At 53.0% G+C, this 25,769-nt stretch overlaps 10 protein-coding genes across 10 annotated transcripts; 5 read left to right on the top strand and 5 right to left on the bottom strand.

Annotated features, from left to right (window-relative positions):
- Window positions 1-218: 218 nt before the first annotated feature.
- On the bottom strand, window positions 219-1,446 carry CC84DRAFT_1167774 (Bet v1-like protein). The gene is made up of 4 exons (XM_018179260.1): window positions 995-1,446; window positions 768-930; window positions 625-718; window positions 219-569 (listed from the first exon to the last, which is right to left on the bottom strand). Exons 1-3 carry the CDS (start codon window positions 1,217-1,219, stop codon window positions 648-650), a joined length of 459 nt encoding a protein of 152 aa, XP_018031949.1. The 5' UTR covers window positions 1,220-1,446; the 3' UTR covers window positions 219-569; window positions 625-647.
- Window positions 1,447-2,428: 982 nt separating this feature from the next.
- CC84DRAFT_1127392 (uncharacterized protein) lies at window positions 2,429-4,825 on the top strand. Its single transcript, XM_018175772.1, has 2 exons — window positions 2,429-3,304; window positions 3,352-4,825. The coding sequence occupies exons 1-2, from the start codon at window positions 2,867-2,869 to the stop codon at window positions 4,792-4,794; spliced, it is 1,881 nt and encodes a 626-aa protein (XP_018031948.1). The 5' UTR covers window positions 2,429-2,866; the 3' UTR covers window positions 4,795-4,825.
- Window positions 4,826-6,179: 1,354 nt separating this feature from the next.
- Window positions 6,180-7,183, top strand: CC84DRAFT_1228730 (uncharacterized protein; the record flags this gene model as incomplete). Its single annotated transcript, XM_018183649.1, has 3 exons — window positions 6,180-6,242; window positions 6,273-6,405; window positions 6,459-7,183. 3 exons carry the CDS (start codon window positions 6,180-6,182, stop codon window positions 6,941-6,943), a joined length of 681 nt encoding a protein of 226 aa, XP_018031947.1. The 3' UTR covers window positions 6,944-7,183.
- A 1,226-nt stretch (window positions 7,184-8,409) lies between these two features.
- Window positions 8,410-9,235, bottom strand: CC84DRAFT_202049 (uncharacterized protein). The gene has a single exon (XM_018185575.1). It carries the CDS (start codon window positions 9,032-9,034, stop codon window positions 8,615-8,617), a length of 420 nt encoding a protein of 139 aa, XP_018031946.1. The 5' UTR covers window positions 9,035-9,235; the 3' UTR covers window positions 8,410-8,614.
- A 470-nt stretch (window positions 9,236-9,705) lies between these two features.
- On the top strand, window positions 9,706-10,918 carry CC84DRAFT_1228728 (uncharacterized protein; the record flags this gene model as incomplete). The annotated part of the gene is made up of 3 exons (XM_018183648.1): window positions 9,706-9,976; window positions 10,038-10,202; window positions 10,261-10,918. The coding sequence occupies exons 1-3, from the start codon at window positions 9,852-9,854 to the stop codon at window positions 10,916-10,918; spliced, it is 948 nt and encodes a 315-aa protein (XP_018031945.1). The 5' UTR covers window positions 9,706-9,851.
- Window positions 10,919-12,039: 1,121 nt separating this feature from the next.
- On the bottom strand, window positions 12,040-13,955 carry CC84DRAFT_201739 (uncharacterized protein). Its single transcript, XM_018185574.1, has 4 exons — window positions 13,688-13,955; window positions 13,454-13,636; window positions 12,260-12,934; window positions 12,040-12,207 (listed from the first exon to the last, which is right to left on the bottom strand). Exons 1-4 carry the CDS (start codon window positions 13,748-13,750, stop codon window positions 12,055-12,057), a joined length of 1,074 nt encoding a protein of 357 aa, XP_018031944.1. The 5' UTR covers window positions 13,751-13,955; the 3' UTR covers window positions 12,040-12,054.
- A 1,042-nt stretch (window positions 13,956-14,997) lies between these two features.
- On the bottom strand, window positions 14,998-15,276 carry CC84DRAFT_1127384 (uncharacterized protein; the record flags this gene model as incomplete). The annotated part of the gene is made up of 2 exons (XM_018175771.1): window positions 15,180-15,276; window positions 14,998-15,123 (listed from the first exon to the last, which is right to left on the bottom strand). Coding segments are annotated over exons 1-2 (210 nt in total), but the record flags the coding sequence as incomplete, so codon positions are not given.
- A 2,259-nt stretch (window positions 15,277-17,535) lies between these two features.
- CC84DRAFT_1100045 (uncharacterized protein) lies at window positions 17,536-20,493 on the top strand (the record flags this gene model as incomplete). The annotated part of the gene is made up of 2 exons (XM_018174848.1): window positions 17,536-18,327; window positions 18,388-20,493. 2 exons carry the CDS (start codon window positions 17,536-17,538, stop codon window positions 20,491-20,493), a joined length of 2,898 nt encoding a protein of 965 aa, XP_018031942.1.
- A 792-nt stretch (window positions 20,494-21,285) lies between these two features.
- CC84DRAFT_1167767 (60S ribosomal protein-like protein L2/L8) lies at window positions 21,286-22,703 on the top strand. The gene is made up of 6 exons (XM_018179259.1): window positions 21,286-21,414; window positions 21,484-21,544; window positions 21,601-21,632; window positions 21,686-21,748; window positions 21,801-22,106; window positions 22,158-22,703. Exons 1-6 carry the CDS (start codon window positions 21,313-21,315, stop codon window positions 22,356-22,358), a joined length of 765 nt encoding a protein of 254 aa, XP_018031941.1. The 5' UTR covers window positions 21,286-21,312; the 3' UTR covers window positions 22,359-22,703.
- A 72-nt stretch (window positions 22,704-22,775) lies between these two features.
- On the bottom strand, window positions 22,776-25,669 carry CC84DRAFT_1262620 (uncharacterized protein; the record flags this gene model as incomplete). Its single annotated transcript, XM_018185164.1, has 2 exons — window positions 23,469-25,669; window positions 22,776-23,408 (listed from the first exon to the last, which is right to left on the bottom strand). The coding sequence occupies exons 1-2, from the start codon at window positions 25,374-25,376 to the stop codon at window positions 22,776-22,778; spliced, it is 2,541 nt and encodes an 846-aa protein (XP_018031940.1). The 5' UTR covers window positions 25,377-25,669.
- Window positions 25,670-25,769: the final 100 nt, after the last annotated feature.

The raw sequence follows: 25,769 nt of genomic DNA, 5'->3' as shown, positions 1-25,769 counted from the left end.
GCACAAGCGAGAGCTGCGATGCAGCAGCAGGGTCAACAACAGCAGCCTGGTGGGGACATGAACTGGAGCGGTGTTTGATAATCGTCGTATGTTTATCCGATTCGGAAGTTGGGATTCTTGTTGTGTATTTCTTGCCTGTCTGATTTCTGCCGAGCCATATACCTTTTGACTGCACGGCATGGCTCAGGGTCGTGGCGTTTGGGCACGTGGTAGATACCCCTTTGTGCGTCGCACGGGTCTGGGTGGGAATTGGATCGAAGGACGGTCTACTTGGCGCCATTCTGAGACCGGACTTTTTTAGGCACTTTGTGCCCAAGACAAGTATTTATGTAAGAGTCAAATTCTCTTCACACGATGACCAGTGGCGGCGAAAGGTGTGTTTTGTACTGCCAACACCTAGTCATTCATATTACGATGTGCATCAGCTCATCACAAAAAGTCGTATCATACAGCTGCCATGTTATACCATGAGTATCCCAATCCGATCATGTTTCCGCACCTCTGTTTGGGTGCTCGTGCCATATCGTTTCCGTTTCATCTACTACACTCCACAGTATATTCGTCCTAGCCCAATCCTTGTATGAGCCCATAGTCTGATACACGATATGGTGGGAGTCAACTCACCCACTTGCGCTTTGTCAAGTTCTCTATTTAGCGGCGGCTTTGGCGAGGTCAGCGAGAGCTTCGCGGCGCTTGAACTTTGCGTCCTCGATCACGCCTTTTGACTCGTTAGATTTGCTTGTCGATGTTTCGGAGAGTCAACTTACCGGCATCGGCGTCGCTAGAGAAGTTGCCTGTCCAGGTGATGAAGGTTTGTCCCTCGTGCTTGCCGGAGGTGACAGGGTACGCGCGGATGGTGCTCACGACGCTGGTGTAGCTCAGCGCGGGCTGGCTCGAGATGACCGAGTAGGTGATGAAGTGGTCGATGCTCTGTTTCCATGTCGTTAGTAACTTGTGGTCTAAAATTGAAAAGAGCAACTGATGACAAGCGTACCGAGTGTTCCTCCTGCTTCACGTCCAGCTCAGTGCCATCCTTGAAGGTCCACTTGATGACATCGGTCTCGGGCGAGGAGCTCTTCACGACCTCGCTCTTCTCGAGCTTGCTCCAGAACTTGGAGAAGTCCTGCAGCTTGATAAGGTGCCAGACGGCGCTGAAGGGCGCTTCGATGACGGCGGATTCGCTGACCGAGGTCGACGTGGGAATGCGCGAGTCGGACATTGTTGCTGGTAATCGCGTTTGGTAGTACCTGGTGTGGAAAGTGGTTGTGGAACTGCGGTAAATGTTGTTCTTTAATTGGGTGGGAGTGTCGTACTTTATTACAAGATGAGGAGGGGTGAAGTTTGCTTGCTAGTGGCGTCATAGTACCGGTAGTGCCGGTTTGGAAACTGCAAGCTACCCCGCCGCGCCCCGCGTTCGGGCCTGCTTGGCTTGAGCCAACACCACACAAACTGGACTTTCCTAACGATGCAATCCATCGCCGCATTGCATTGGCTCACGAGAAAACCAAAAGTCTTTCATCGGGCAACAATGCAGTGTAACTCATCGAGAGAAGCGATGGTCTTTCACTTTGGCGCGAGCACCAACAGCAGTTTGAAGAAGTACCCATCCACATCGCGTGTGTAGTCCCATGCTCTATTGACGTTAATTGTTCCCTATATAATGTCCGCCCTTCTGAACCTCTGGTCTCGTGACATTGAGTCTTTCGAATGACGGGATTAATTATAACAAGGTGGTGAGAGCCTTTTTGAAGTCAAAGGCTGCTTAGCCGGTAAAGAAGCGAACACCATCTTCAGTGTCTTAGGCGTTTGTACGCACAAGCGCTCCGATCCAAGCTGTCGCCCGAGTCGTTATCATTGTGAAGGGTGCAGCACAAGGTGGTGGTCGTGTTGGCAGCAATTTCTAGAATAGCTTCAGCTGTAAGGACTAAGCTGTTCAGCGGTTCCTGGCTCGCTTCCAACGTCACTTCGTCCATTTGATATCTTCAGGAAGTTTGTTTCCGTACTAGCCCCCCGCGAGAGACAACAGCACGAGGCTGATTACCCTTGATCATCTTGTGACTGTATTCAAGAGCAGTGTTTTCATGCGTGCCATTGCACGTGCTGGTCAAACTTGAACCTCGATAATACTCTATGGTTGTCAGACGATCACGGCACAATTGTCGTTTTTAGTCTTTCGCAAAGATAAATCGCCCGGGATGGAATTAGGTAGAAGGGAATTTGGAGTGTCGGTTCCGGAGAGCTTGTAGGACCGATTACGAGAGCCTAGATTTTGGACGCGTGGTCCTACGGCAGCTATGGTACACAAGAGAAGATGGACTTGGACAGAGCGAATTGAGCTTTTCACTTGCGCTAAGGCTCGCCATCTGATGTGGGCTCGCACCTTCCCATCCTGAGGGACGGCGCAAATAAGCTCGACCAAGCTTCGACCCCACCAAAGACGGCAGCCACGACGGCCAATCGCATCAGGCCGTTGGAGCACGCACCGCGGAAGCACCACCGGCAAACGCTTCGATTCTGCGAATCAAGATTGCGATGATCCGGCTGATGATGGCTCGATCTGCACCACCCACGCGCAAACATGGCCCATCACCGCGCCGCGGAAGCCCCAACGACCGGGTCGTTGCAACCTTCACCGGGGCATGCTCCGGTCTGCTCTCGCGATTGGGACAGTTGAGAGTTTACGGGACGGTTCCTGCAGGCTATGACGACGCTGGCATGGGGAGAGGCAAGGATGCTGAGCTCTGGAAGCTGCGGGAGCTCGCAAAAGACGCTCTGGGTTCTCGAGGTACAAAAGGGCCCGAAGGCCGGGCAGCCCACCAGTTCTGCAAGCTGTTGAATTTGTGCCTCTCGCCAGTCAACTGTCAAGATGAAGCTTCAATTGCTCGCAAGCTCGCTCGCCGTGGCTGCCGTCGGCGCAAGCTGGACGAAAAACATCAACTACCGCTCGCCTTCGGAGCACCACCCTTCGCTGGGCATTTCAATCAACAAGGTTGTCAAGCGCAACGACTACAAGACCTCTTGGAACCCCTCTCAATTGAATTTTACCCATGGAGTTGCTTCTGGTGATCCCTACCCGGACAGCGTTATCCTTTGGACCCGTGTTAGTCCTACGAGCGACAACGACAGGTCCAACGTTACCGTCTCGGGCTTCGTCCAGCTGTACGATCACGATAACGAAAAGTTTGTCCGCGTCTCGAAGGCACCAGTATGCGTAGAATACAAGGTTGCCAAGGACAAGCACCTCCAAGACGTTGTAGATGGCGGCAAGGTCTACACATCTTCCGATGTCGACTACACGGTCAAGGTACGAGAAACCACATCAAACATCGGAGCGTGCTAATGCCAAATCAGGTCGAAGCTAAGAACCTCGAGGCCTACACAAACTACTACTACCAGTTTAACGTGTGCAACTCCCACAACAAAAGCCCCATCGGCAGGACTAAGACTACGCCCAATGCCGACGATGACGTGACCAAGGTTGGCATAGCAATCTACTCGTGCTCAAACTACCCCTTCGGTTTCTTCAATGCCTACGGCAATCCCGTGCGTAAGGACTCGGTTGATTACGTTGTACATCTTGGCGACTACATCTACGAGTACAAGAATGGCGATTACGGCTGGGGCCAGAGCATTGGCCGTGTGCCACAGCCGGACAAGGAGATCTTCTCCCTTTACGACTACAGAAAGCGTCTCGCCACGTACCGCACCGACCTTGATCTCGTTGCTAGCCATCAACAGTTTCCTTGGATCCCTGTCTGGGATGACCATGAGGTAGCTGATAACGTGTACCGAGACGGCTCTTCCGAACTCAACAACACCGAGTCATCCTTCGTCAAGGACGGTGGTGTTTCCGTTGACCAGCGCAAGATGAACGCCGTTCGCGCTTACTTCGAGTGGATGCCGATCCGCCAGGTGGAAATGGATGACAACCTTCGTATTTGGCGCAATTTCAAGATCGGAAAGCTGCTTGATCTTGTTATGCTAGACACGCGCAACTACGACCGTTCGATTACCGACTTGTACTGGAATACAGATTACGTACATGACATCTCTAATGATGGAGGCCGCTCGCTCATGGGTTCACGCCAGGAAAACTGGTTCTACTCGCAGCTCTCTGAGTCGGCGTCTCGGGGCGCAACGTGGCGTATCATCGGCTCTCAGATAGTTTTCAGCCGCCTGAATGAGTCTGCCGCCTATGGCGACGCTAATCCGCTCGACTACGATGCCTGGGATGGCTACATGTCTAACAAGAACCGTACGTTGAGTCATCTATACAGCAACAACATCGGTAACAACATCTTCCTTGCTGGTGACAGCCACGCATCGTGGGTCTCAGACCTCGTCTGGCTGGATGAGAAGCCTTACAATAAAGAGACTGGCGAGGGCTCCATTGGCGTTGAGTTCGCAGGCACGGCTGTGACATCTCCTTGCCCCTACGGCGCCAACATCTCACTCGCTACAGCCAACAACTACTCCTCTATTCTCCAGAACTCCAACGACGAACTTCAATGGCAGGACTTGTACTACCGTGGATACTACGAGCTACACATTAGCGGCGAAGAAGTCGTAGCAAACTTTTTCGGTTTACCGACGGTCGTTGAGCGTAATGGTTGGGAGATCCCGATCGCGAACTTCACGGTGAAGGCGGGCGCAAACAAGCTGCAGCGACCTGTCGGTGGAGGTGTGGTGGAAAGCGGAAGTCTGAAGGGTGGAAAGACTGTGCAGACCAATGCTACGATTGACACGAACAACGGGACGTGGTTTGTCAGTCATGCGCCGTTAGAGGTGTTGTGAGCGTTGGTCTTTGGCGATCAAGTCTGAGAGGTGCACTTATGACATGATAAGAGTAATGTAATGCTTCAATAAATGAACTGGAAGAGGTGAAGACCTGGGCAAAGACAATGATACATGTGCGCTGCCATCCTTTGACTACAGCACATTTTGAGAGCTCTTCGCAACTCCCATTGAGGCATGCAAATCTGGCAAGACCACAGAGGCTGCCACACAAAATGAGACTGTCGAATACCGTAGCCTGTAAGGACTCACCCTACAATAAGGACATAAAGATATAACTTAACAGCCTATCCTGATGTCTCATACGTCACAGAAAGTCAAATTTTATTGTCATCCACTCTGGCCCTTGGCTCGGAGGAAAGATACGGAGGGGCCTCGCGCCTTCCACAATTTCGCTCCAGGCAGGCACCACCCTGAGAACAACCTGCCACCGAATCGCAAAAGTCTCATGAGCCCTGCCTGAAACCATACACAGGACATACCGGTTGAGAAAGCAGGGGCCAAACCGCATCAATGCAGCTCAGCGCCATGGGCTCCGCCACGTGCCCCGCGGGTTTAGGCCTTCATCCTTCTTATGATCGTGCATTTTTCTACCCTCAAACTTGTTAGTTCTCAGCTATGACAAGTCAAGTTGATTTTCGAGGACCGGAAAACCGCCAACCTCTGATAGCACACCTTCACACTGAGGGTGGTGATCCCTCAGATTCTAGGCTATTCGTGGTTTACACTCCGCCTAGGGAACGCCCTGAACACCAAATTGCTGCTGTGGATACGGATAGAACAATTTTCGATAAATGCCGGGATGGTTCCGAATACATAGCCTACTATATTGGCCCAGCGCGAACGGCTAGACCGGACGACGTAAAGGGCCCTGAAATGTATTCGGCCGCTGTTTTTTTACGAGAACATGCACTCTGTGGCAAAGTCTGCTAATAAGGTGGGCTGCCATGTGTGTATTAATTTGCTGCGGCAGTCTCAACCAATCACACTACCTCGTTGAATTACGGAAGTACTTGAGACGGCCACTATCGAAGTAGCCTGGACAGAAGAGGATGAAGCATACGGCTGCAAAATTGAATACACCTTGACTAACCCATAGATGGAGAGAGGTACGACAAACTACCAGGGGTTTTTCTGGACGCGTCTTTAGACTGTTGAACGATCAGAATCAACCCTCTCCCAGGCCAATCTTCTTGAAAAACAGTAAATTTTCTTCGAGGATGCACTTTATTGCCGGCAAAGAGAGCAACGGCCGTTCTAGTTCCTGAGAGCTGGCGATACAGTGGTACAATAACTGCCTGAATAATCAAGATGGAAAGCACGAGGAGTGCAACCAGGGGATCGAAGAATATATTCCAGAGCGAGTTCTTGATGCTAAATCCGCCATGCGAGAGCAAAGGCTGCGACTTGTGTTCGGGGCGGAAATCTTAGACCTTTCCGAGTGTGACGTGAGTCATGTGGCTTTGAATCGCTATCAGGGTCAATGGGGTATGACCGGTTTGCCGTCTCTGAAGTCGAGCAACCTTGAGGAAGGCTTTAAGAAAGTAATACATTGGGGAAACATCTCCTCGACTCCTCTCCCTGCACTTTGTGTTGAAAATTGGCTCGGAGGTAAGATTCAATCCTCCGATTAGCTGTAGGCGTTATGTGCTAACAGCTTCCAGTAAAATGGCTCTGGATTGACTCCTTGTGTATCATTGAAGGGGACGATTCCGACGGGAGACATGGAACCTGTAACGTGGCCAACATCTACAAGCATGCGACTCTCCGTGTAGCAGCTGATGCTGCCAAAGACGCCCGTGGCGGATTGTTTCAATTCAGACGAGACTTCGAACTCACGCCGCTAAAGAATACATTCCAGGTATACCGAAAACGCACATGGCCATCCGCGATGGATGGGACTGTCTTGCCTCGCTACGAGAAGGATACCTGGGACAAAGCTTGCCCGAGGCGTCCTGCACTTCACTCGGAACAAGCTCTTCTGGGAATGCTGCGCCAGAGAACCAGATATCGTCGGCGAAATTCCCCAACCAATGATGGTATCAAGCGAGACATTTTCTCAAGGCGTGCCTCGCGCGTTGCGGCTATATATCAAACACGAGGCATACCGGCGACGGGGAGTACGATCATGATATGTTCACCCGGTTGAAACCCCATAATATTGTGTTCATATGAACTTCTTGCTATGCTCCAGTTTCTGGAGTCAGTAATCCTCTTCCCCGGATAACGATTCATTTTCTTAATGTCACCGCAACCAGTAGTCGCTTACTGTTTTGTCAGGTCCCAGCCACTGAGGTTTTTGGCATAATCTAATTAATCTTTAACCCTTCTCTTTTCCATTAGTACCTCTTTCACGAGCAAAACCAATGTGACTAAGTCACGTAGCCAAGCACCAAGTCTTGCCAGGTCACTTCAGTGTAATGTGTTCCGATCACGTTACGAGCAGAGGCTTCGCCTTGCGCAAAAACTCGTACCGGCGGCATCATACGCCATTCAATTTGAAACATCGTTCCAAATGAAGGCCAGCAATGGATGAAACTCAGCTGTTGCAATGGCGACGCTGTATACAAAATTTTCTGCCGCAACGCTACGCACCACATAAGCTGATCTTTTTACAAGAGCTTTACGCATGACAAGCAACCAGCCTAACCACGATACCTCAATGTTGTACAGCCCACTGGACCACACTAACTGCCAAGGCGCGAAAGCAGATACCTCCATGAATAGGGCTTGCTTTAAGGCGATGTGCAGCTCGTTCGAACACGCCGAAGAATATACAAGGAGGGTGTGTTTCGCGTAGTGCAGGTAAGGTTGCAACAAGGGCCTCCTCAAGATCCGTCCTGGGTGCCACGTGTGTAAGCCACAACCCGGCCAGGTGGGTTAGAGAACCCGCACTTTAGCATGAATTGTAACCCATCAAGAAACCAGGCGACAGCCGTAGAAGCAGTGGGTCTGTCAGGGCAAGAGAACACGGATGGACGGGAAGGGTATGAGGTTGAGAGAGCGCTGACAGTGAGCACTCGTATCGTACGAGTGAGGATTGAAACTAATCGACCCGCAGGCCTCCCAATTCTTTCATGAGATGATGAGACGGTGCTAATAGTAGTCCCCAAGAACGCAATTTTACGAGAGTTAGTCGAAGAACTAGCATATGCAACGACTTTATGATTGCTTTGAGCAATCTGGGTTAAAGGGGGGGGGACGCGGAAGTTTGTGGCTTCTGCGCAACCTCTTGGTAGCCGCGTCACGCTCTCGTATCGAGCATCTTTCTTGATGAATACCCGAATTCGTTCGCTACAGAACAAAGAAGAAAACATTGAGCACATTAAAAGTAGCCTAATTGCCGAGCACAAGGATTGGCTATGATTTGTGTAGCGTCCCCCCAAGTTCGTCGATGGGTAGTTGGGCATAGGGCTGGATAGACAGGCGATCTAGATGATGCGCAGATGCGCATCCTGTACCAAACACAGTTCATATTATGTTCGGACCGTTCTTGGGTGCTATGAGTGCCCCACCACGACTTCGATGAGGCAGTGCACTGTGCGCACGTGTAGAACGGACCGCAGTCGAGATTTGAGAGACTGAATACGATCTGCTCCAAGGAGAATCCAGGTACCCGAGCTCTTTGTCTCAGCAACACAAACCAATAATCGAGCGCATTGTGGCGGTGCAGAACTAGAGTTGCAATGGTCGCGGGATCATGGTTCCCTACGAGGTTGAATACCTGAGGTATTTGGACATGTGGCGCGGTGCATTCATATTGGTTGGACGTATCATCAGGGCTATTTCGGCCATTGAACTGCAAAAGGGTCGTGTCCAGTCATGGCTCACTGGCCGCACATTGCGCACAGGCGAGCGAGACGGGGCGCCGTATGGGGTTTAAATCCTTTGGCCTCCATGGCGGCGAATGTTTCCTGCTTGGGGCGCAATCTTCTTCAGGCCGGCAGTTCGGATGAGAGTGGATCGGAGCAGGACTAGCGACATCGAAATAATCTAGGCGTGAAACACATCGGAAATTCATGCTGTCCCGGTGATGTTGAAAGAAAAGGGTGGTCGAATAGTGTACGTCATCCCAAAGGGGCACGGAACACTGATGGATACGAAAATGGCGGGCTGGCAACGGACGGAAGCAACGATTATCGCAACACCTGCAGGGCGTAATGGATAGGAGCAGGAGGAGCGGTGGCTCATGAGGTGAGACTTTGTATGGTGTGTGTTGCGGCGCAGAGGCCAGGCACATGCGCGACTCGCTCGCAGCGTGGCCACCTGCGTCCTGTAGAGATGGACTAAGGTAGCGGCCGCGGCGGCTCGCAGTGCAGCCGCACGCTGGTCTGTGGTAGCCCTACGCCCGCCTGAAAGGTACAACGCTCATCGACGTTACATCATGGGACATGTGCAGTGGGCGTGTCTTGGAGTGGCGAGGACAGAGGACAGGAGGCGCTTCCGCGAGACGAGCCCTGGGGCAGATCGGGAGTCTAGCGCCCATCGGACTTGCATGCATGGCTGGGCTATCGAATTCAAGGCTGGTCGGGGCTGGAGGTCATGGTTGCAGCGCCGCTCAGCACCAAGCTCGTGGCTGTGAGCCGGGATGTGCGTCTCTCCGCCTCGTCTCATGGTGACCAGCCGCCGTCCTCCACGCAGCCGCTGCCTGATATTCGCCAGGCTGCCCCTACCCTCGCCTTCTCCCCTTTCCCCGATCGCTGGTGCCCACTTGTTCGTCGTTGTTGTTTGCAATCGCACGCCGTTCTGCTGTGCTGCTGTGCTGCTGTGCTGCTGTGCCGCTGCGCCGCTGCGTCGCTCCCGTAACGAAGCGATCCGCAGCCCTGGGAGCCCTCCCCTCGTCAGGCTGAATTGCGCGGCGAACCCGCCATATACAGGGCTGTAGACAGCTTCCAGCGCCGCGCCTGCCTCCGCTCCCCGACACTCGTTTTATTCCACTACACGCGACCGGTGCATGAGGGGTTGGGGTTCGCAGCCTCCTCGCGCCTGAACAGCACCGTTCGCAAACACTCCTCGACCACCACCCCACGCCCCGGACGCGCGTCGCGGCCGCTCCAATGCGCTTCCGCTCCAGCTCGAAGCGCTACACAAACCTCGAGAGCAAGACCAACGCACATGGCGCGAAGGAAGCTTGGTATTGGCGCTTCATCGCGCTTGCCGCCTCGTGGATGATCTTGTGCGGGTAAGAAAGACAGATCAAACTGTAGAAACATGCGAGGATGCAAGCCAACAATTCCTTCTAGATACCTCATACTCCCCGGTCTCTACGCAGAAGACCCGCAGCTCCGAATAAGCCAGCCCGTACTCAATGTCTTCGTCGTGGCACTCCTCACAGCCGGCTACTCGTTCACTGCGCTGCTCTGCTTTGCATGCCGTAACGAGCTCTTCCAAGCCGAATCCATCTTCCTGTACGCCTCTTTCTGAAACTCGTAGCAGTATCCAAGCCACTAATACCGCTCTCAACAGTCCTGCTCTCACCTCGTCTGCGGTCGGCCTCTTGACCATAGCCTACAACTTCCTCGTATCCAAAGCCTACGTGTGGGGCACTGCTGCCATATCCGGCACCGTCATATCCACTGCCTCGACCTTCCTCTATGGCATGCTTCTCCTATGGACACACCGCCGCATCGTCAAACTCCGAGAGCAGAGATCCAGCCGCTCCAACCTCTATAATGAGCCAGGTTATTACAACAACTTCGTCCAAAACATGTACCCCGCTGCCGCGCGATCGCCCTCCGCCCCGCCCGAGATTCCTCTATCCGATGAAGACAGGATAAACCAACAGATGGCTCTGCTGCTCATGAAGCAAGACCAAGGAACAAGCCCAGACGCGAGCTCTGCGACTTTCAGGATCGACCTTCCAGAAGACCACGAGGAAAGGGATCGAATAGCCAACAGCCAGGAACTAGTGGGCACTCCGCCCGTATCGCACGCAGACTGGAATCGCGCAAGATCACAAAGTAGGCCAGACAGCCTAGGCGAGACACAAGCCTGGGAGCGATGGCAGGACCGAGGGCGCACCACGGATCGACCAGCCAGCATCGGCGCGCGAAGTAATCACTCACGAGCAATGAGCCGCGAAGAACGGAGAAGAGAGATCGAAATGGGACTGGGCCCAGCATAGCCTGATGTGCCCTCGTCGTTCCTCGTACTTTCAGCTTACCATTTTACTTGCAACTTTTGCAACGCATTTTCGGCAGCGACGGTGTTCATGGAGGATGGGTTGGTTTCCGGCGTTCTGCGGCAAGCGGCATGACTCGCACGACAGCGACTCGCTCAGATCCTATCGATCACTCATCTATTTTCTTTGTTGTGTATTTCTGGAGCGGCGGATTTCCGGCTTTGGCCAAGTTGCCCATGTCTGGACGGCCTTTTTACATCTGTGTATGCATTGGATGTCCTCTGTTTTTATGTGCCTGAAAACGGCGCGTTGCGTCGCGTAGGCGTAGAGTAACATACATATCATCTGTGCGCCGCATCGCTCGAGTAGCCACTATCAATGGTAAATACTACACCGCAAATGCGTGGTTCCTGGATAAGCGCCGTGCCGCAGCTGCGACAAAAAGGGAGATGCGGGTGCTGCCTCATGAAACGGACTTGGCCCCAACCATTGCTGCGACCCGCACAAACGCCGCCGCCATTCACCGGAAGCTGATGATTCCAGAACAACAGCTTGTCCGTTTCGCGCCACTGGCCCCCAACGTTCCCACTGATGAGCGCACTCCGCCCCGAACCTTCGCCCCTTAAGCACCTAGGGGAGCTGGGCCTTCAGCACGACAGGCATGGAACTTGGAAAGTGATCAAGACTGCAGCATAAGGATGTCGCAGGGCTCGTTCTCGTCGTTATGTAGAGGCTGTGTCTTCCGCCTGGGGTATTCACTACCTGTATGGAAAATTGAGTGACCAAGAACCTAGAGATCCACAAGCTGCCGATTTTTCCGGTACAACTGCTTACGTTTGTGCGGCAACACTGCGAAACGAGACCTATGAGGAAAGAAGAAGAAGATGGTGCAAGGCGGCCGTCGACACGTCGTGCGGTTCATTGGGACCTTTCCTTTGTACCTGCATACCAGTGATGCGGTTTAGCTTCCTCTCACAAATGGAAAACCCCCAAAAGAGCAACTTTCAGCTACTCCTTTACTCAAGCATGCGTCAAGGAATCATAGACACGAATTACCCCTCATATAGTCGCCTTCCGGCTGCTGTTACCATAATCTCGTGTCCTGGTTGATCCTTGCTTTGTGGTAGCGAAGCACGCAACTAATTTGACACTGGCTTGATAGCAAATTGCTTCAAGTAGTCGTAGTCCGCCTCGTTCTTCTTCACAGTGTCTCTGATCCAAGTGGCGGCCTTTTCGCCGTACTTCTCTTTCCATTCGGCATACAGCTGCGCGTCAGTCTTCGGCGTTTTCTTCTGTTATAGTGTCACTAAGTGCTACACATTCAGCGCGATCATATAAACTTACGTGCGTCCTGGCCTTGAGCTCTGAGCTGTTGATGGCATCCTCATGCCAACCCCTCCATTTCTCGAACACCTCCTTGGCATACTTCTGGTGGTACTCTTCTTCCCATTTGAGCATTTCCGGTTCGTACTTGATTCCGGTACTCTTGCAGTAAGCCTCGATCATTGCCGAAGGGTTATCAAGGACATCATCTGCGTCGAGGACACATATCTCAATGCCAGAGTCTTTCCCGTCCTCGCCATCTGTGCCATTTGTGCTCTGTCCAGCGACACGTGGCCCAACAAGACCTTCCTTGCGCAAATAGTCGAAGAGGCGACGGAGTTCAGCATAACCCGCTTCATTGGTGTCGACGTAGTTCCAACCTGTTATGTCGTCTAGCGGCGCTGTAGTGCAGCGTTGGTAGCTTGGAATGCTGTGCTTTGGATGCCGGATCAGGAAGGTGAAGTGGAACTGAGACAACAGAGCCTTGGGCAGGACGGTGGGGTTGCCAGGCTCGCCTTCGGTCGGGTAAGGGTACGGCGGTGCATCTTTCTCGGTCCTCGTCGTAACAGGCGAGAGCTCGGTAGTGTTCGTTCCGACTCCGGGTTTGTAGTTATTAAGAGAAGGTGCAATCCTTGGAGGTTTGTTGTCAGGCGGCATCCAGTAGTAAGCCATGTCCTTGATGAAGACGCGTTTACCCTGTAGTATCCGTGAGCACGCGCCATTTTCCAATGTATATGCGGAAAAGGAAATGTGGTGGTTCTGGAGGGTAGATAATCTAAGAGGGGATTGTGAATGGTGGGCCTGGTAGGTATGTTGCCAGATCGAATGATTCCGACGGTAACCGAATACGTAACTTGATAACGTTTGGGAGCTAGAGTAAAGTAGGGAGAAATAAAAAGTAAAAGTGTGGCACTAGGCAGGAGAAAGGAATTGAGAAAGTGATCGTGTGACGTATGAAAAGGTGAATTGGTGGTGGAATATGCTTTGGCAACGGTGTGTAGACGTAAAAATTGCGCCTGTTTTACGAATCAAATGGCTCGTATCTGACGTTAGACAGCCACAAAATTCGCGAATACGTCCACCAAAAGCGCCTAGGGGGATCCAAGCGACGAATGATGATAAAAGAATAGAAAACCAAGCTCGGGAAGAAAGAAAACGGCGAGAGGCAAACATTTGCAGAATGAACGTGGAATGGGCAGAAGGGGAGCAGCGAACCTCGGCGCCATCGCGTGCAATGTTATCGAAGATAGTCCGGTAGGTGCTGTCGCCGAAACCACTGGTCTTCCTCTCTTCGGGGTCATTTTCATAGCGATCGTGAAGCCTCTCGGGGCCGAAGTAGAAGGCGTCGCCGAAGGGCTCATGAACAGTTTGAAGCGTATCCCGACGGGTCATGAACACCTAAAGCATGTTAGCCACCACACCGAACAATTCCACGTCAAGTATACGCACGCGCTCAAAGGCCGTAGAGCAAGCTCTCGGATGGGTGGCGCAAAAGATTGGTTTGTTCGACATAGTGAGTACCGCCTAGCAATTAGACAATGCAAAGAATAGAGGTTAGAGATCGAGATGCCGTCAAGGGAGCAAAGCCGGCGGGTCAGCAACGTTCAAATAGGGCTCAGACGAGCAATCGCGGCCGGCGTGCGGGCACTAGCAGGCCTTTCAGATGCATATTTCCAGGGCAATAAACGCGGAAGCGACAATTTGACTGGGGTCAAGTCCACAATTCGACGAGACAAGTGGTCTAATATGCTAGCAGGCTTTCGACGGCTGCTAAGAAGCAATCACTCGACGCCGGAGACGCTGCTGCTGCTTCGGCTGGTTACCCGCGGTGGGACCGGGCGCAACGCCACCGTGTGAGTGGCATATTGTAGGGAGACCTATTGGAAGCAACCAAGACGCCTGCAAGTGCCGTATTTGTTCCGCATGTTCACGTCAAGCTCGGCCATTCACTGTTGTTTGTCGAGGTTCGCCAGGAAGCGAAGCTGCCGTGCATACGTCACTAGAAAACACTGCGGCTCGTCCAGTCTAGCTTCGGTTAGTGCGCGCAGCGCTGGACTGCCCCTCCAACCCCTCACACCCCTCCCAGCTTGCGTTGTCTTCTGTCCCGCTTGCCTGCGAGTAATCCGAGTTCTAGCCAGCATATCCGATGGTACATGTGGCGCCGCACTTGGCGCCATCTTTACATACGCATATCACATACCCTCGGCAAGGTACATGGGTGCCCAACAATTTCATTGCGAGCTATGTTGAGCTCCTCGGACCAACCTCACGAGACCGAGCTTATTCTGTGCTTCGTTGTGACCGTTCAATCCAAAAGCAGCTTCTTTATACAAGCACTTCGCGGATTTGAACAATTCGGGAAGGGTTGAAACCGAGCAGCAAGGGGACTATGGAGATATCTTTGTCAATGGTGGTCATTTCAGTCATAAGCTGTTTCCCCTTCTCTTTTTACAATCGTCATATTTCATCTTTACACACGTATGTCGCGGCTTTAGGACGCACTCTCGCTCTCAACTGTGTCGCCTACCCCTTTGTACAGCACGTACATCCTCCTAAGGTTTCTCTGGTGGGCGAACTTTGGAACTTTCCCAGTGACCTTGTTCGTTTCCATCGTTGTAATCGTACCGGTGAGTCCTGTCCTGTCTCTCTTTCCGGTCCCGGGCAACTCCTGAGACGTCTGACCTGAGCCCCGGGTGACCAAGACCGGTACGCACATCAGGAGAGGTTGCGCCTCCAAGGGTCGAGGATGCATCCCGGTACATCTTTTGGTTATTGAGAACAGGGTTGGGAGTAAAAGTGGATAAGGCAGGAGCCATTCCGGCGGGCAGTGTTTGTGTACTGAACTCGGGGATAGCGTCGTTGTCTACAAGTTTACCAGGCTGATGCTGGGGCGCGTCGGATTTTTGGCTAGTGTGGGGAATGATAGGAATTGTAGGCTTACTCCACCAGTCTGCATAGGCGGGTCGGCAGGTCTTCTGGAACGGACCTCGCCCTGGTTGGCAACTGCTGCGTAGTTTGCGCTCATGATGGATCTGGTCGTGATACGAAAGTGATAGTGGGCCTAGAAATGGAATAAGTTTTCAACTTGTTGGAATTAGACTAAATCAATGAACTTGTTGATGTGTCGTTCGAGAAGAGCTCTGTCTTCTGAAAGCGATCTACTAACTCTTGACGTCCGGGTAAAGGCATTTAGACGATGAAGTGGGGACACTTAGTTCTCTCCTTCACTGCCCAGAGGCGCTGAATTCCACTTGGTGTGAGCTGTAATGGACGTCATGGATGTGTTGATGGCGACTGGGTTCCGTAAGGGAATGTCGTTGATGGTCCACACGTCCGTGTAGTGGACTTGGCTTGCACATATGGTACAGCTACCATGAGTTAACGCACAGTCACATGGGTTATACTAACCCACGCAGTGTATAGATACAATACGTGAGAGATTTAGTGATCTGGATGATTCAGGATGCAATGTCGCAAATCGTCCATGACATCAACTTAGGTGCTTGACAGACAGATGGCACGTTCCAACCTGTCTGCGAAAGAAAGTTCTTGTTGAGTTTCCTCCCAATCGTCTTCATACTGCGAACAGTCAACATCAGCAAATCGCAAAGACTTCTGGTAATGACAGATCTACTTACTTTACGAGTGCCTCTTGCGACTCAAATCACCGTGTTGGCCTGCTGCGTCGACTCGCGCTGATGTAGCAATGTACTTAAATCTCGAACGTGACTTTGATACACCACGATAAGTCTTTAGTCTATCCTCTTCGACTGTCCTTTAGGAAGGGGAAAGACGGGTCCGTCAAGCCAGTCACGTATACCTTCCCACCACGTTGCAGGCAAGCCCCAATTCCAATAGTCGATATCGTGGATGAGTAAGTCGATCTTGGCTTCTTCGACAAGTGGAAGATGTTGCAAAATGGCATCAACGGCCACGCTGAGTGGAGGAATGCCAGCGACCGAAGGCCAATGCCCCGCTTTTGGTACGCTTGATTGCGACGAGAAGAATGGAGGTGGTCTCGGAAACCATCCCGTAGCAACATGTATTCTCATTCACTGGTAATCACGGCATGTTGCGCCGCAGCCGACTGGCGCAATCCGCACGCGTTGCACGCAAGCGCAGTGCGAGCAACATGACAGTGATTCAGGTACGGACAGCGAAATCTCAGCAATACATGAACAATAGGGCAAAGCGCGGTGCGCACTGGGCGCCGCGCAGATGCAAGCGAGCAGGGTTGCGGCTGGAGGGTCGCCCAGGGCGGGCGGAACGCGCCTGCAGCTTTGGCGTGTTGGCGGGGAAGAATGACGCCCGGCCGACACTGAGTCGTTTGCAGCTCAAGAAAACACGCAGCTCCATAGCCAGCCTGCGCTCCTACACCGTAGCGCCGTCGCTCTTCCGCTCGCTCGATCCATGTTCCGATCCGCGCTGGCGTGTTCACGGAGACACTCCATGCGGCCGGCTGGAGATACTCGTCGCGCGACGCGCTGAGAAGCAGCTATCCCGCCGCAGAGCGAGACATGGAGAACTCGCCTGCCCGCCACGGCCTACAACCCAGCGGGCCGTCCGAAAGCCATGGCAATGGCTTCCCCTCGGCCAGCGCCAGCTCGGTGCGTGCGGTTCCCACGTAAAGGCTGGCTGCCTTGCCTGCCGTCTCTTATACAGTCCCCCGTCCATGGTCCATACCGCTATTGTCACTGACTCTCCGTTATGAACAGTACGCAACGGCAAGCTGCGCACTCTCCGCCCCTTACACTCACCTGCAAGACGGCACCAACGCTCCCGACCCCGCCAGCTCTCGCGTCCCCGCTGCGCTCCCTCTCCCCCGCGGAATAGCAAACCGAAGCAGCAGCACAGCCCTCCGCGACCGCACCCCGAGACCCCGCAACAATAGGAACAATCGCCGCAGAGGTCGCGCCAGCTCTGTGCCCCACAATCAACTCCGCCCGAGCAGCGACCAGCTTGACACCGACCCGCCTTCACTTTTTGCCGACATTGATACCATCGACTATCCCAGCGATCAAGACGACGCCGGCCCCTCGAATAGCTCTCAGCTGGCCCCTCCGCAAAGCCACCCTGCAATTGCCGCTCCCCCTCCTCAGCACCAGCCTTCTTTCGTGGACCTAGCGGACCTTTACGACCTGCAGGTACAACAAGCCTGGGCGGGAGACCCAGATAGCGAAGGCTGGGAAGAGAATACTCTTGCTACACAGTTCCAGGCCCGAGACACCTTTTCGAACATCTGGCGAAGGATAGACTTGCACAGAGCCTGGTCGTCACTCGCATCCGTGGATGATACCATGAAGAAAGGCAAACTTGAACCCACAAAGCCAAAGCATGCGAATGAGAAATTCGAAAATGTCGACTCCAAACATGTGGCAACCACGCTTCGTGATCAGGAGGCAGTCGCTGTCATCATGTATCGAAATGCAGCTTGTGCTGACCCGCAGGCTAACGATGTCTGGCCTCATTTGCGAGACTTGATCAAATTACCCTCGAGGTATTACCGTGTCGACAAAGGCCTGAAGAGACAAGCATGTCCTACAGTACGTCGGCGCCCGGCAAAACTATCCAAGATACATTCGTCTTCCGATGTGTTTACGCCACAACTGTGGAACCCACCCCCCGGCCGACCGCACTGGGGACTTCCTGTCGAGTTGGTTGAGATGATAGCTGGCTACCTAAATCGCGATGACATCAAGTCGTTGCGCCTGGTCAGCCGCGAACTGAACCAGACTGTTTCACAAACATTGTTCAAGACCGTCGTGGTCCCTTTCAATACAGAGATCTATGGCATGTTAGGACCGAAACAAGGATTGGATGTGAAAGGCAAGAAGAAGGCAGACATATCCAACTTCATCTGGAAGAATGCTAAAGGCGACGATGTTTACAACGGCCATGGTCTAGACGTATTCCGTGGTTTTGGTGCGCACATCATCAAATATGGTATGAGTTTCGAGGTCAGCGAGGTTGCCCTTGCGAAGCCGCCTGTCAAAACCCTTACCGAGCGCCATGAAAGCTTCTGGGGTACCTTCGACTGGCCCTTCATAGAGTATCGACGTTTCGAAGACGTTGCGGGTTTGGAGTCAGCGGTACGTAACGCCCGGATATAAGACACGCGTATATACTGATCTTATTCCTCCCAATGTTAGGCCGATGAAACCCCTCGCATGAAGACTGCTTTCTCTGAGCTTGCTAAAGTCAAAGAGCTGGCGCTTTCCGTGGATGCCGGTCTTGGCTGGCTCAATGGACCTGATCGATCGATCCGCGCACGCATCCTCGAACGACCCCCTGAAGTATTCGGGCTTCTGAAAGACATCCCTGATCGTCGCACGCACGCACAGCATGAACTATGGAGCCACATCGAAGCTTGCCACGCATCGGCTGAGAGCGATCTGACTTTAGCAACACTATACAAGCTGGAGATAAACCGACCACCATCTGACGCTCAGATCGCCAACCTAGCTCTGGATCCGCAGCCTGAGATGCCATTTGTGGACCCGCGTTTGGTCTCTGAGGCACTCCCTCATGATACCACAGACCTGCTGGTGCCGGCGTCGTTCGATGATCCGGAAGTTCTCGATCGATTTGTGGCACCTCAGACCCCTTCGAGCGCTGGCTTCCTCTACACTTCAAAGATTCATCCAGTCGACGCTGGACAACTTATTAGTCCAGTTATTCCATCCACCCTCACGAAAGCGCAGAAAGAGTGGTTAATGGAAACAGAGTGGGCCCAGAAAGCCTTCATCTCGTCGTATATGCTTTCGGTCATCGATAATCCCAAGACATTTCATCAAGTTCATACTCTGAATATCTCACGCCTCTCTGACCGCTACGTTTCTTTGCTCAATCGGCAAGACTTCTGGTCCGCGTTACCAAATTTGAGCAACGTCACATTGATGGTCTTACCTGGCTGGCGGACCATATGCAAAGATGATGCAGGCATTGTGGATACCCCTAAGATCAACCCTTCCTCCGAGATTAATTCTGTAGTCACACTTTTGAAGCGCATCATCAGTGATCGACCAAAGATCCACACCTTGACCGTTGGATGGGCGACTGGTGGTGAGCATGCCGAGGGTGTGCATGCCAGAAACAAGCTGCTTCAGCCTGCACCGTTGGTTGCCCTCGATATGATCACGAATCAAAGTTCTGCAGCGCTGCAGATGGCACTATTGCAGTTTCCTTATGTGGAGCATTTTACTCTCAAGAACTGCTGGATAACACCGCTTCTTCTGCAAGAGTTTGTCAAGGCACACGACCATCTCAAGTTGAAACATTTAATACTTGACTCTGTCTCCCTGACTGGTGTATTGAGACCTCAACAAAACGTAGCTATAGCCGCCCAGCAAGCGAACAACATAGGCGGAAACCCCTGGGTACCGGGACTTGCACAAGCTCAAGTATTGCATGCGCATACCTTGGCATTGCATGGCAATCATCAGCACAACCTTCTGAACCCACAACAGCTGTTCCAAGCCCAGCATCAGCTGCTGCAAATCCAGCTTCTACAATTGCAAAATATACCAGGCGGTAATCAAGTTCAAATGCAGGCACTGCAGGCTCAACTACAGCACCTCGCGACAAGTGGTCCAGCACAGGTCAACAATGGGACTAATGGGAACGCTAATCAGCTCCAAGTTCACGCACCTCTCTTGAATACCATACAGCAGATTCTCCAGAACCACGGTCAGTGGCAAGTGCAGCATGTGCCGCAAGGACCCAACGTCGTTACAGGTGCACCGTCTGCTACAGCCAGCCAGACTCTCCTGACAGCTCGGCCTCGGGAAGGTTCATGGGTAGAAGTGATTGACACTATTACACCGGGACTCAATCTCAAGGATTTCGGCTCTGAGTATTCCCAAGCAGACGAGGAGCGCACGACGTCTTTGAAGAGTATCGATTTTGTTTCCTGTGGATATGCTCGCCTCCCATACTCGCCTTTCGAGCAAGGCATCCTCGAAGATAGGATTGGAGCCGGTGGACGGCGCCCCGACCCTGTCTTCAACAAGCGTGCTCAGACGCTCCTGCCGTCGATGCTGAGTGCCAAGTGGCCTCTGCTAGGCGAAATCTTGCAAGAGACAAGCGCCGAAGAGCTCGCCACCTTGTATGCAGGTTGGAATCTGGAAGCAGGCTGGAAAGATGAGGATTTAGCGAAAGCACCACAATACGATGGTCTGCTGCCTGGTGGAACGGGTAGGTTCACGGGCGTTGTGCATGCAGACGACCGACTTGTTCACGAGGCGACTGCTAGTTAGTAGTTGGCCCTGCTTCCTAAAGCGTCTGGTGAGGGTGTGTTGACTGATCGTACAGATGTCGACAGCTGCGCTACAATGCTGAAACGGCTGCGTCTTTGATCGTGATGAGACAAAGCCCTAAATCGACTCGCTCAAAGTAGCGATGGTGGTCGCGTTTTGCAATCTTTCCTATTGTCCGTGGCACGGCGGAAAAGTCTTTGGATCCTTGTTTCGATATACATACCCCGGCCGGCGTCATATACGTTTCACTTTTACTCGTTCAATTCATCATTAGAAATGTGTACAATTATTGGCAGGCGCATCCGCCGTCACTTGAGGTCTTCTGTATCTGTATGATATCGTGTACGGGATTGCGGGAGGTCATTGGTGCGTTCATTTTGGCACAATCAGCACTTCTGTGGGAGGCTTCCACAAGTGAAATTCAACCACTGTTACACTCGAAGGCCATAGCTGTCGCACATTGTTATTGTGCAGCTGCAACATGCCGTGTGGCTGCACGGTAAAGCGGTAATATAAGGGCATGCAGTCGTATTTTCAGTATCTGCAATTCAGAAGACCTCCATTAAACGGCATGTCTTGTAGCTCACGGCAGTCCCGCGCTCGTTGACTAACAGGACAACTTCTGCACATATCGCCTCCTAGATGCAAGTGGTGTTGTCGCTCGTCAGGTGGTGGAGACGGACTTTTAGCGCGCCAAGGCCGAATGCCCTGATTGGCTGGAGAAGCGAAGAATTTCGAGAAGCGCACACCCAAACCTAAGTCTCGCGCAGCGACCTCTCTTGTCGACAGCAACTCCCTCTACCACACAACACCGTCGCCATGGGTAGGGTTATCAGGAACCAGCGTAAGGGTCGCGGCTCTATTTTCACCGCCAACACCCGCTTGAACAAGGCTCCCGCCCAGTTCCGCACTCTCGACTACGTACGTCCATGCCGCCGCCCGCGCGATGCGAATACCCAACGACCCAACGACCGTAGCTAATTGGTACAGGCTGAGCGCAATGGATACATCCGGGGTGTCGTGAAGGAGATTGTCCACGACTCTGGCCGTGGTAAGTACCTGGTCTGACATGGAGAACATTGAATGTGTGCTAACGAAATTGCACAGGTGCTCCTCTCGCCAAGGTCACCTTCCGCAACGTACGAAACCACCGCTCGAATCGCACTGCCTCCATCCGCTGACAGCATTGTAGCCGTACAAGTTCAAGCACGACACCCAGACTTTCATCGCCAACGAGGGCATGTACACTGGCCAGGTCAGTTGGAAGAATGCTGCGGTCAGGGAATATTCGGGCTAACATTGCGAAGTTCATCTACGCCGGAAAGCACGCCGCCCTCACCGTCGGCAACGTCCTCCCGCTTTACTCCGTCCCCGAGGGTACTGTCCTGACCAACGTCGAGGAGAAGGCCGCTGACCGCGGTGCGCTCGGCCGTACCTCCGGCAACTACGTGACCGTCATTGGCCACAACCCCGACGATGGCAAGACCCGTGTCAAGCTCCCCTCCGGTGCCAAGAAGGTCCTCTCCAGCCAGTGCCGTGGTATGGTCGGTATCGTTGCAGGTGGTGGCCGAACAGACAAGCCCCTCCTCAAGGCCTCCAGGGCTAAGCACAAGGTATTTTGCAGCGTGTTGTGCGCACTTTGACAATCGGCTGACTTGTTTTAGTTCGCTGCCAAGCGCAACTCGTGGCCCAAGACTCGTGGTGTTGCTATGAACCCCGTCGACCATCCCCACGGTGGTGGTAACCACCAGCATATCGGTAAAGCCTCTACCATCTCCCGCGAGGCCGCACAAGGTCAAAAGGCCGGTCTCATCGCCGCCAGGAGGACGGGTCTGCTCCGCGGTACCCAGAAGACGAAGGATTAGAGAAGCTGATGACAATGGGGTGGCGTCGGAGTGGCTCAAGAAAGCGGTCGGTTATTCTCATCACCATTCGAAATGCGGGTGGCCGGGCGTTATGAACTTTCTGGGCAAGCTAGGCCTCTGCCTGCTTGCGTGCATGATAGGACCCTAGGGAAATGCGAATCCGAAAATGCATGGGCTGTATCTTGGAAATGTGATACTCATTACGACTTAATGTCTCTCACACCGGCCACCCAACGAGGAAGTGACGTCCATCAGCCAGCGCGGATAGCCCTCACATCGTACACAAAAGCGAAGAATTCTATCATGTACTTCTACGATGCTCAACTAATGCAGCTCATGGTGCACTATTTAGCCTTGAATGACTGTCGCCAACCTAAGCACGTAACTCCGTAGTCCCTTCGTGTTCATCAGCCTTCACTACGCCCCACCCATCTCAACATCGTTGTCCTCGTCGCTGCTCTCCTCCTCCCCCTCCCCTTTCTCCCCTCCTCTCTTCTCAGTGAAGTCCAAATCAAGAACCCGATAATGCTTCTTATCGCTCCCCAGCACGACCACCACCCTCCTACCCTTCCTCCCATTAACCACCAATCTCAACGGCGTGAAACGCCCCTCGAACACGTGCCGCGTGTGTTTCGAAACCATCTCAGCAGAAAGCTCGATGGTGTGGTGTGCCGAACTAGATAGAGCATGACCTGCAGGTAGCATAGCAGACTTGATAGTACTTGAAGGAATAGGCGAGTACGCGACGACTTGGTCAGCTTTCGTGGCGAGCGATTCGTTGCCGGCAGGGGTGTATGCGAGCGATACGATGGAGCAGGTTTTGGCGGCATCGGTAGATTGTAGGAGGAGCAGGAGCGTCGAATCGTCTGCGAACTTGGCGTCGAGGATGCCATGAGATACTGCTTTGAGAGCTGTTGTGAATGAGGCTCGTAGGGAGGATGGGAGGCTGGATATGCGGGGGTCGTGGGTGTGGCGATGGATGGTGAGGGATTGGCTCGGTGTAGTAGCGGTGGGAAGGGCAATGTACGTCGATATCGCGTCTATGTTGGGCTGTGTTTTGGTGAGTATTGAACCCAGAGCAGAAAGTTGGAAGGGTGACGAGGAACATACCTCAGATACCATGCGCATGTCTAGCGGCGCGCCGACGTCGCCCTCGCCGAGCACGATGCCACTGTCCATGCTGATGTTGTTTTCCTGCCACTGGCTCACTTGTTTCAATAGATTCCGCACGCCGCCGCCGAATTGCAAGAGCACTTTCTCCAGGCACAGCGCCTCCGCCTTGTATTTGCCGCCCCCTCGTAAGAGCTCGATCGCCTTACGGGTATCGTCGTAGTCAGTCGCCTCGCCAGGAATCTCTTTCGCGCTGGTAAGGTAGGGTTGCACATCGGATTTGGACATGCCGTACTGGATGTACTCGAGAACGATACCGATATCGACACCAGCAGGCTGCGACTCCATCTCCGTTCGGGACTGGCTTCCCGGCTCCGTGGCCTCGAACTCGAAGCTATACTTTAGCCACTTGCTGAAGCTGTTGAAGTAGCGTTTTTCATCCGCAGCGTACAGTAACGTCGTATTCGCAAGGAGTCTCATCGTTTTCAGCACGTCAAGGAGAGCAGTGAAGTCTGTCAAGGGGCCGCTGAAAATCCAGTCCCGATCGCGAAATTCGGCAAGACCCTTTAGCCGCGAGATAATAATTGAGCAGCGGTCCAGTGCGGGTAGGAAGTTCTCGTGTAGGAGTTGGATGACAATAGCAAGGCCAGACGTCACGGCATTGTCCCAGCGCTTGTGGCCCTGCTCGCCCAGTTCGTCGACCAGCCATTCGTGGATGAGCGGAGGGCAGTGTCCGGTGCAAGCGAGATGATACAGGTTCTGCACGAGGTTACCTTCTTTATGCTCTTCGAGCGTTTCGCTGATGTTCATCATGAATTTGCCCGGCAGATCTTGGGCTTGTTTGAAATACGTGTGGATACGGTTTAGCGTGTGCGAGAGATATGATAGCAGGTTCTGGAGTTGTGCGGTTTTAGCCGCGATGAGGTGGAGATAGATGCCCGCTGAGGGTATGAATCCGAGCGTTAGGGGTACCCATGCGATCTTCTTCTGAGTATTCGCCGGTGATCTGGTTTCCATGAGAAGCGAATGCGTGCAAGCATACGGATGGCTCGCATGCATCACCACCTTGCTCTGTAGATTCCAACCCCGAGGGAGTCTAACGTCCACAGCCTCCATCGAGTCGTAGATGCTCGGATGCACGCTGCCCTCTTCTGAAAATCTGAGAAACATATCTACACTGTTGTGATCTCGCAAGTGCTGGGAATGTAACAAGCCATCGACTTCAGCTTGCGCACTGAATGCACCAGAATCTACCGGTTGGCGCATGAATCGCATCATCGGATTAGCAGGCGGAAGCGGTATAACAGGAAGTTTTGGGAGCAGACTTTCAGTGTCCATAACGGCCAATCGATCAGGAAGATCTGGCGCAATATCCAAGCTTGCGAAGTCCGGCTGGCGCTGCAAGAAGTCCTCCAGATTGGTTTCGTCTTTGAACGCGTCCCAGTCCTCGGTCGTAAGGTTGCTGAGATCCTTCTTGGCCGAACCTTTGCCGCTCTGAGACTCCCCAGTCCTCTTCTTGACCCTCTCTGCATCGATGAAGTTCAGTCCCCATCCAAGGCAACTGACTGTACTTTCATCTCCATCTCTAGGCGGAGGTAACTTGATATTGCCGTGCACCACCTTGCCCGTTTCCACGCCCAGCACGTCTACGCACCCGTCGCTCCACGCAACCGCCAACCCCGCGCCGTTCCATTGCCATTTCAGCGCCTCAACCACAACGTACTCGCTCTTGCGCTTGAGTCCAAAAGCTCTCTGCCCATTGATGCGATACACATCCAAATTTTCTTCGTCGGTCACGAGTGCGATGAGATCCATAGAAGGGCAGTAGGAAATCAACTGCGGGTGGATGGGGTGAAGCAGAATCTTCTCTGCCTGCTGTAGCAGTTTAGGTCCTGGCGGAGCGTCCATGATGGTCACTGTGAGTGTCTTGCCCGGAATTCGGCCTGAACGGCCGTGATCAAGGTCGTGTTTTCGGGCTGGTGTGTTCAGCGTCTAAGGCAGGCGCGAATGTGCCAAAGTAGGCTAGTGCGATCGCGAAGTCACGCTCCGACGCTGGAGCACTAAAATCAACGTGACCTCAAGTGTCGGTTTGTGCGACAGGAGCCTGATCATCGCCTGCTCGCCAAACAGACTTTCTTGTCCCTTGGGCCAAAATGACAGGAGAAACAAACAGGATATCCAAAGACGACCACACATCACATCTCGTCTATCCTTGCAACCAACAGAATATTTAAGCATTCCTGATAGCGCGAAACGAAAGCGCCATTGCTAGACCTGATACCCGTCCTGGGGTATACCATT

Source organism: Paraphaeosphaeria sporulosa (genome assembly GCF_001642045.1).
Source record: "Paraphaeosphaeria sporulosa strain AP3s5-JAC2a unplaced genomic scaffold CC84scaffold_10, whole genome shotgun sequence".
Classification (NCBI taxonomy): Eukaryota; Fungi; Ascomycota; class Dothideomycetes; order Pleosporales; family Didymosphaeriaceae; genus Paraphaeosphaeria; species Paraphaeosphaeria sporulosa.
The sequence above is the reverse complement of the archived record's forward strand: the minus strand, read 5'-3'. Positions and strand labels throughout refer to the sequence as shown.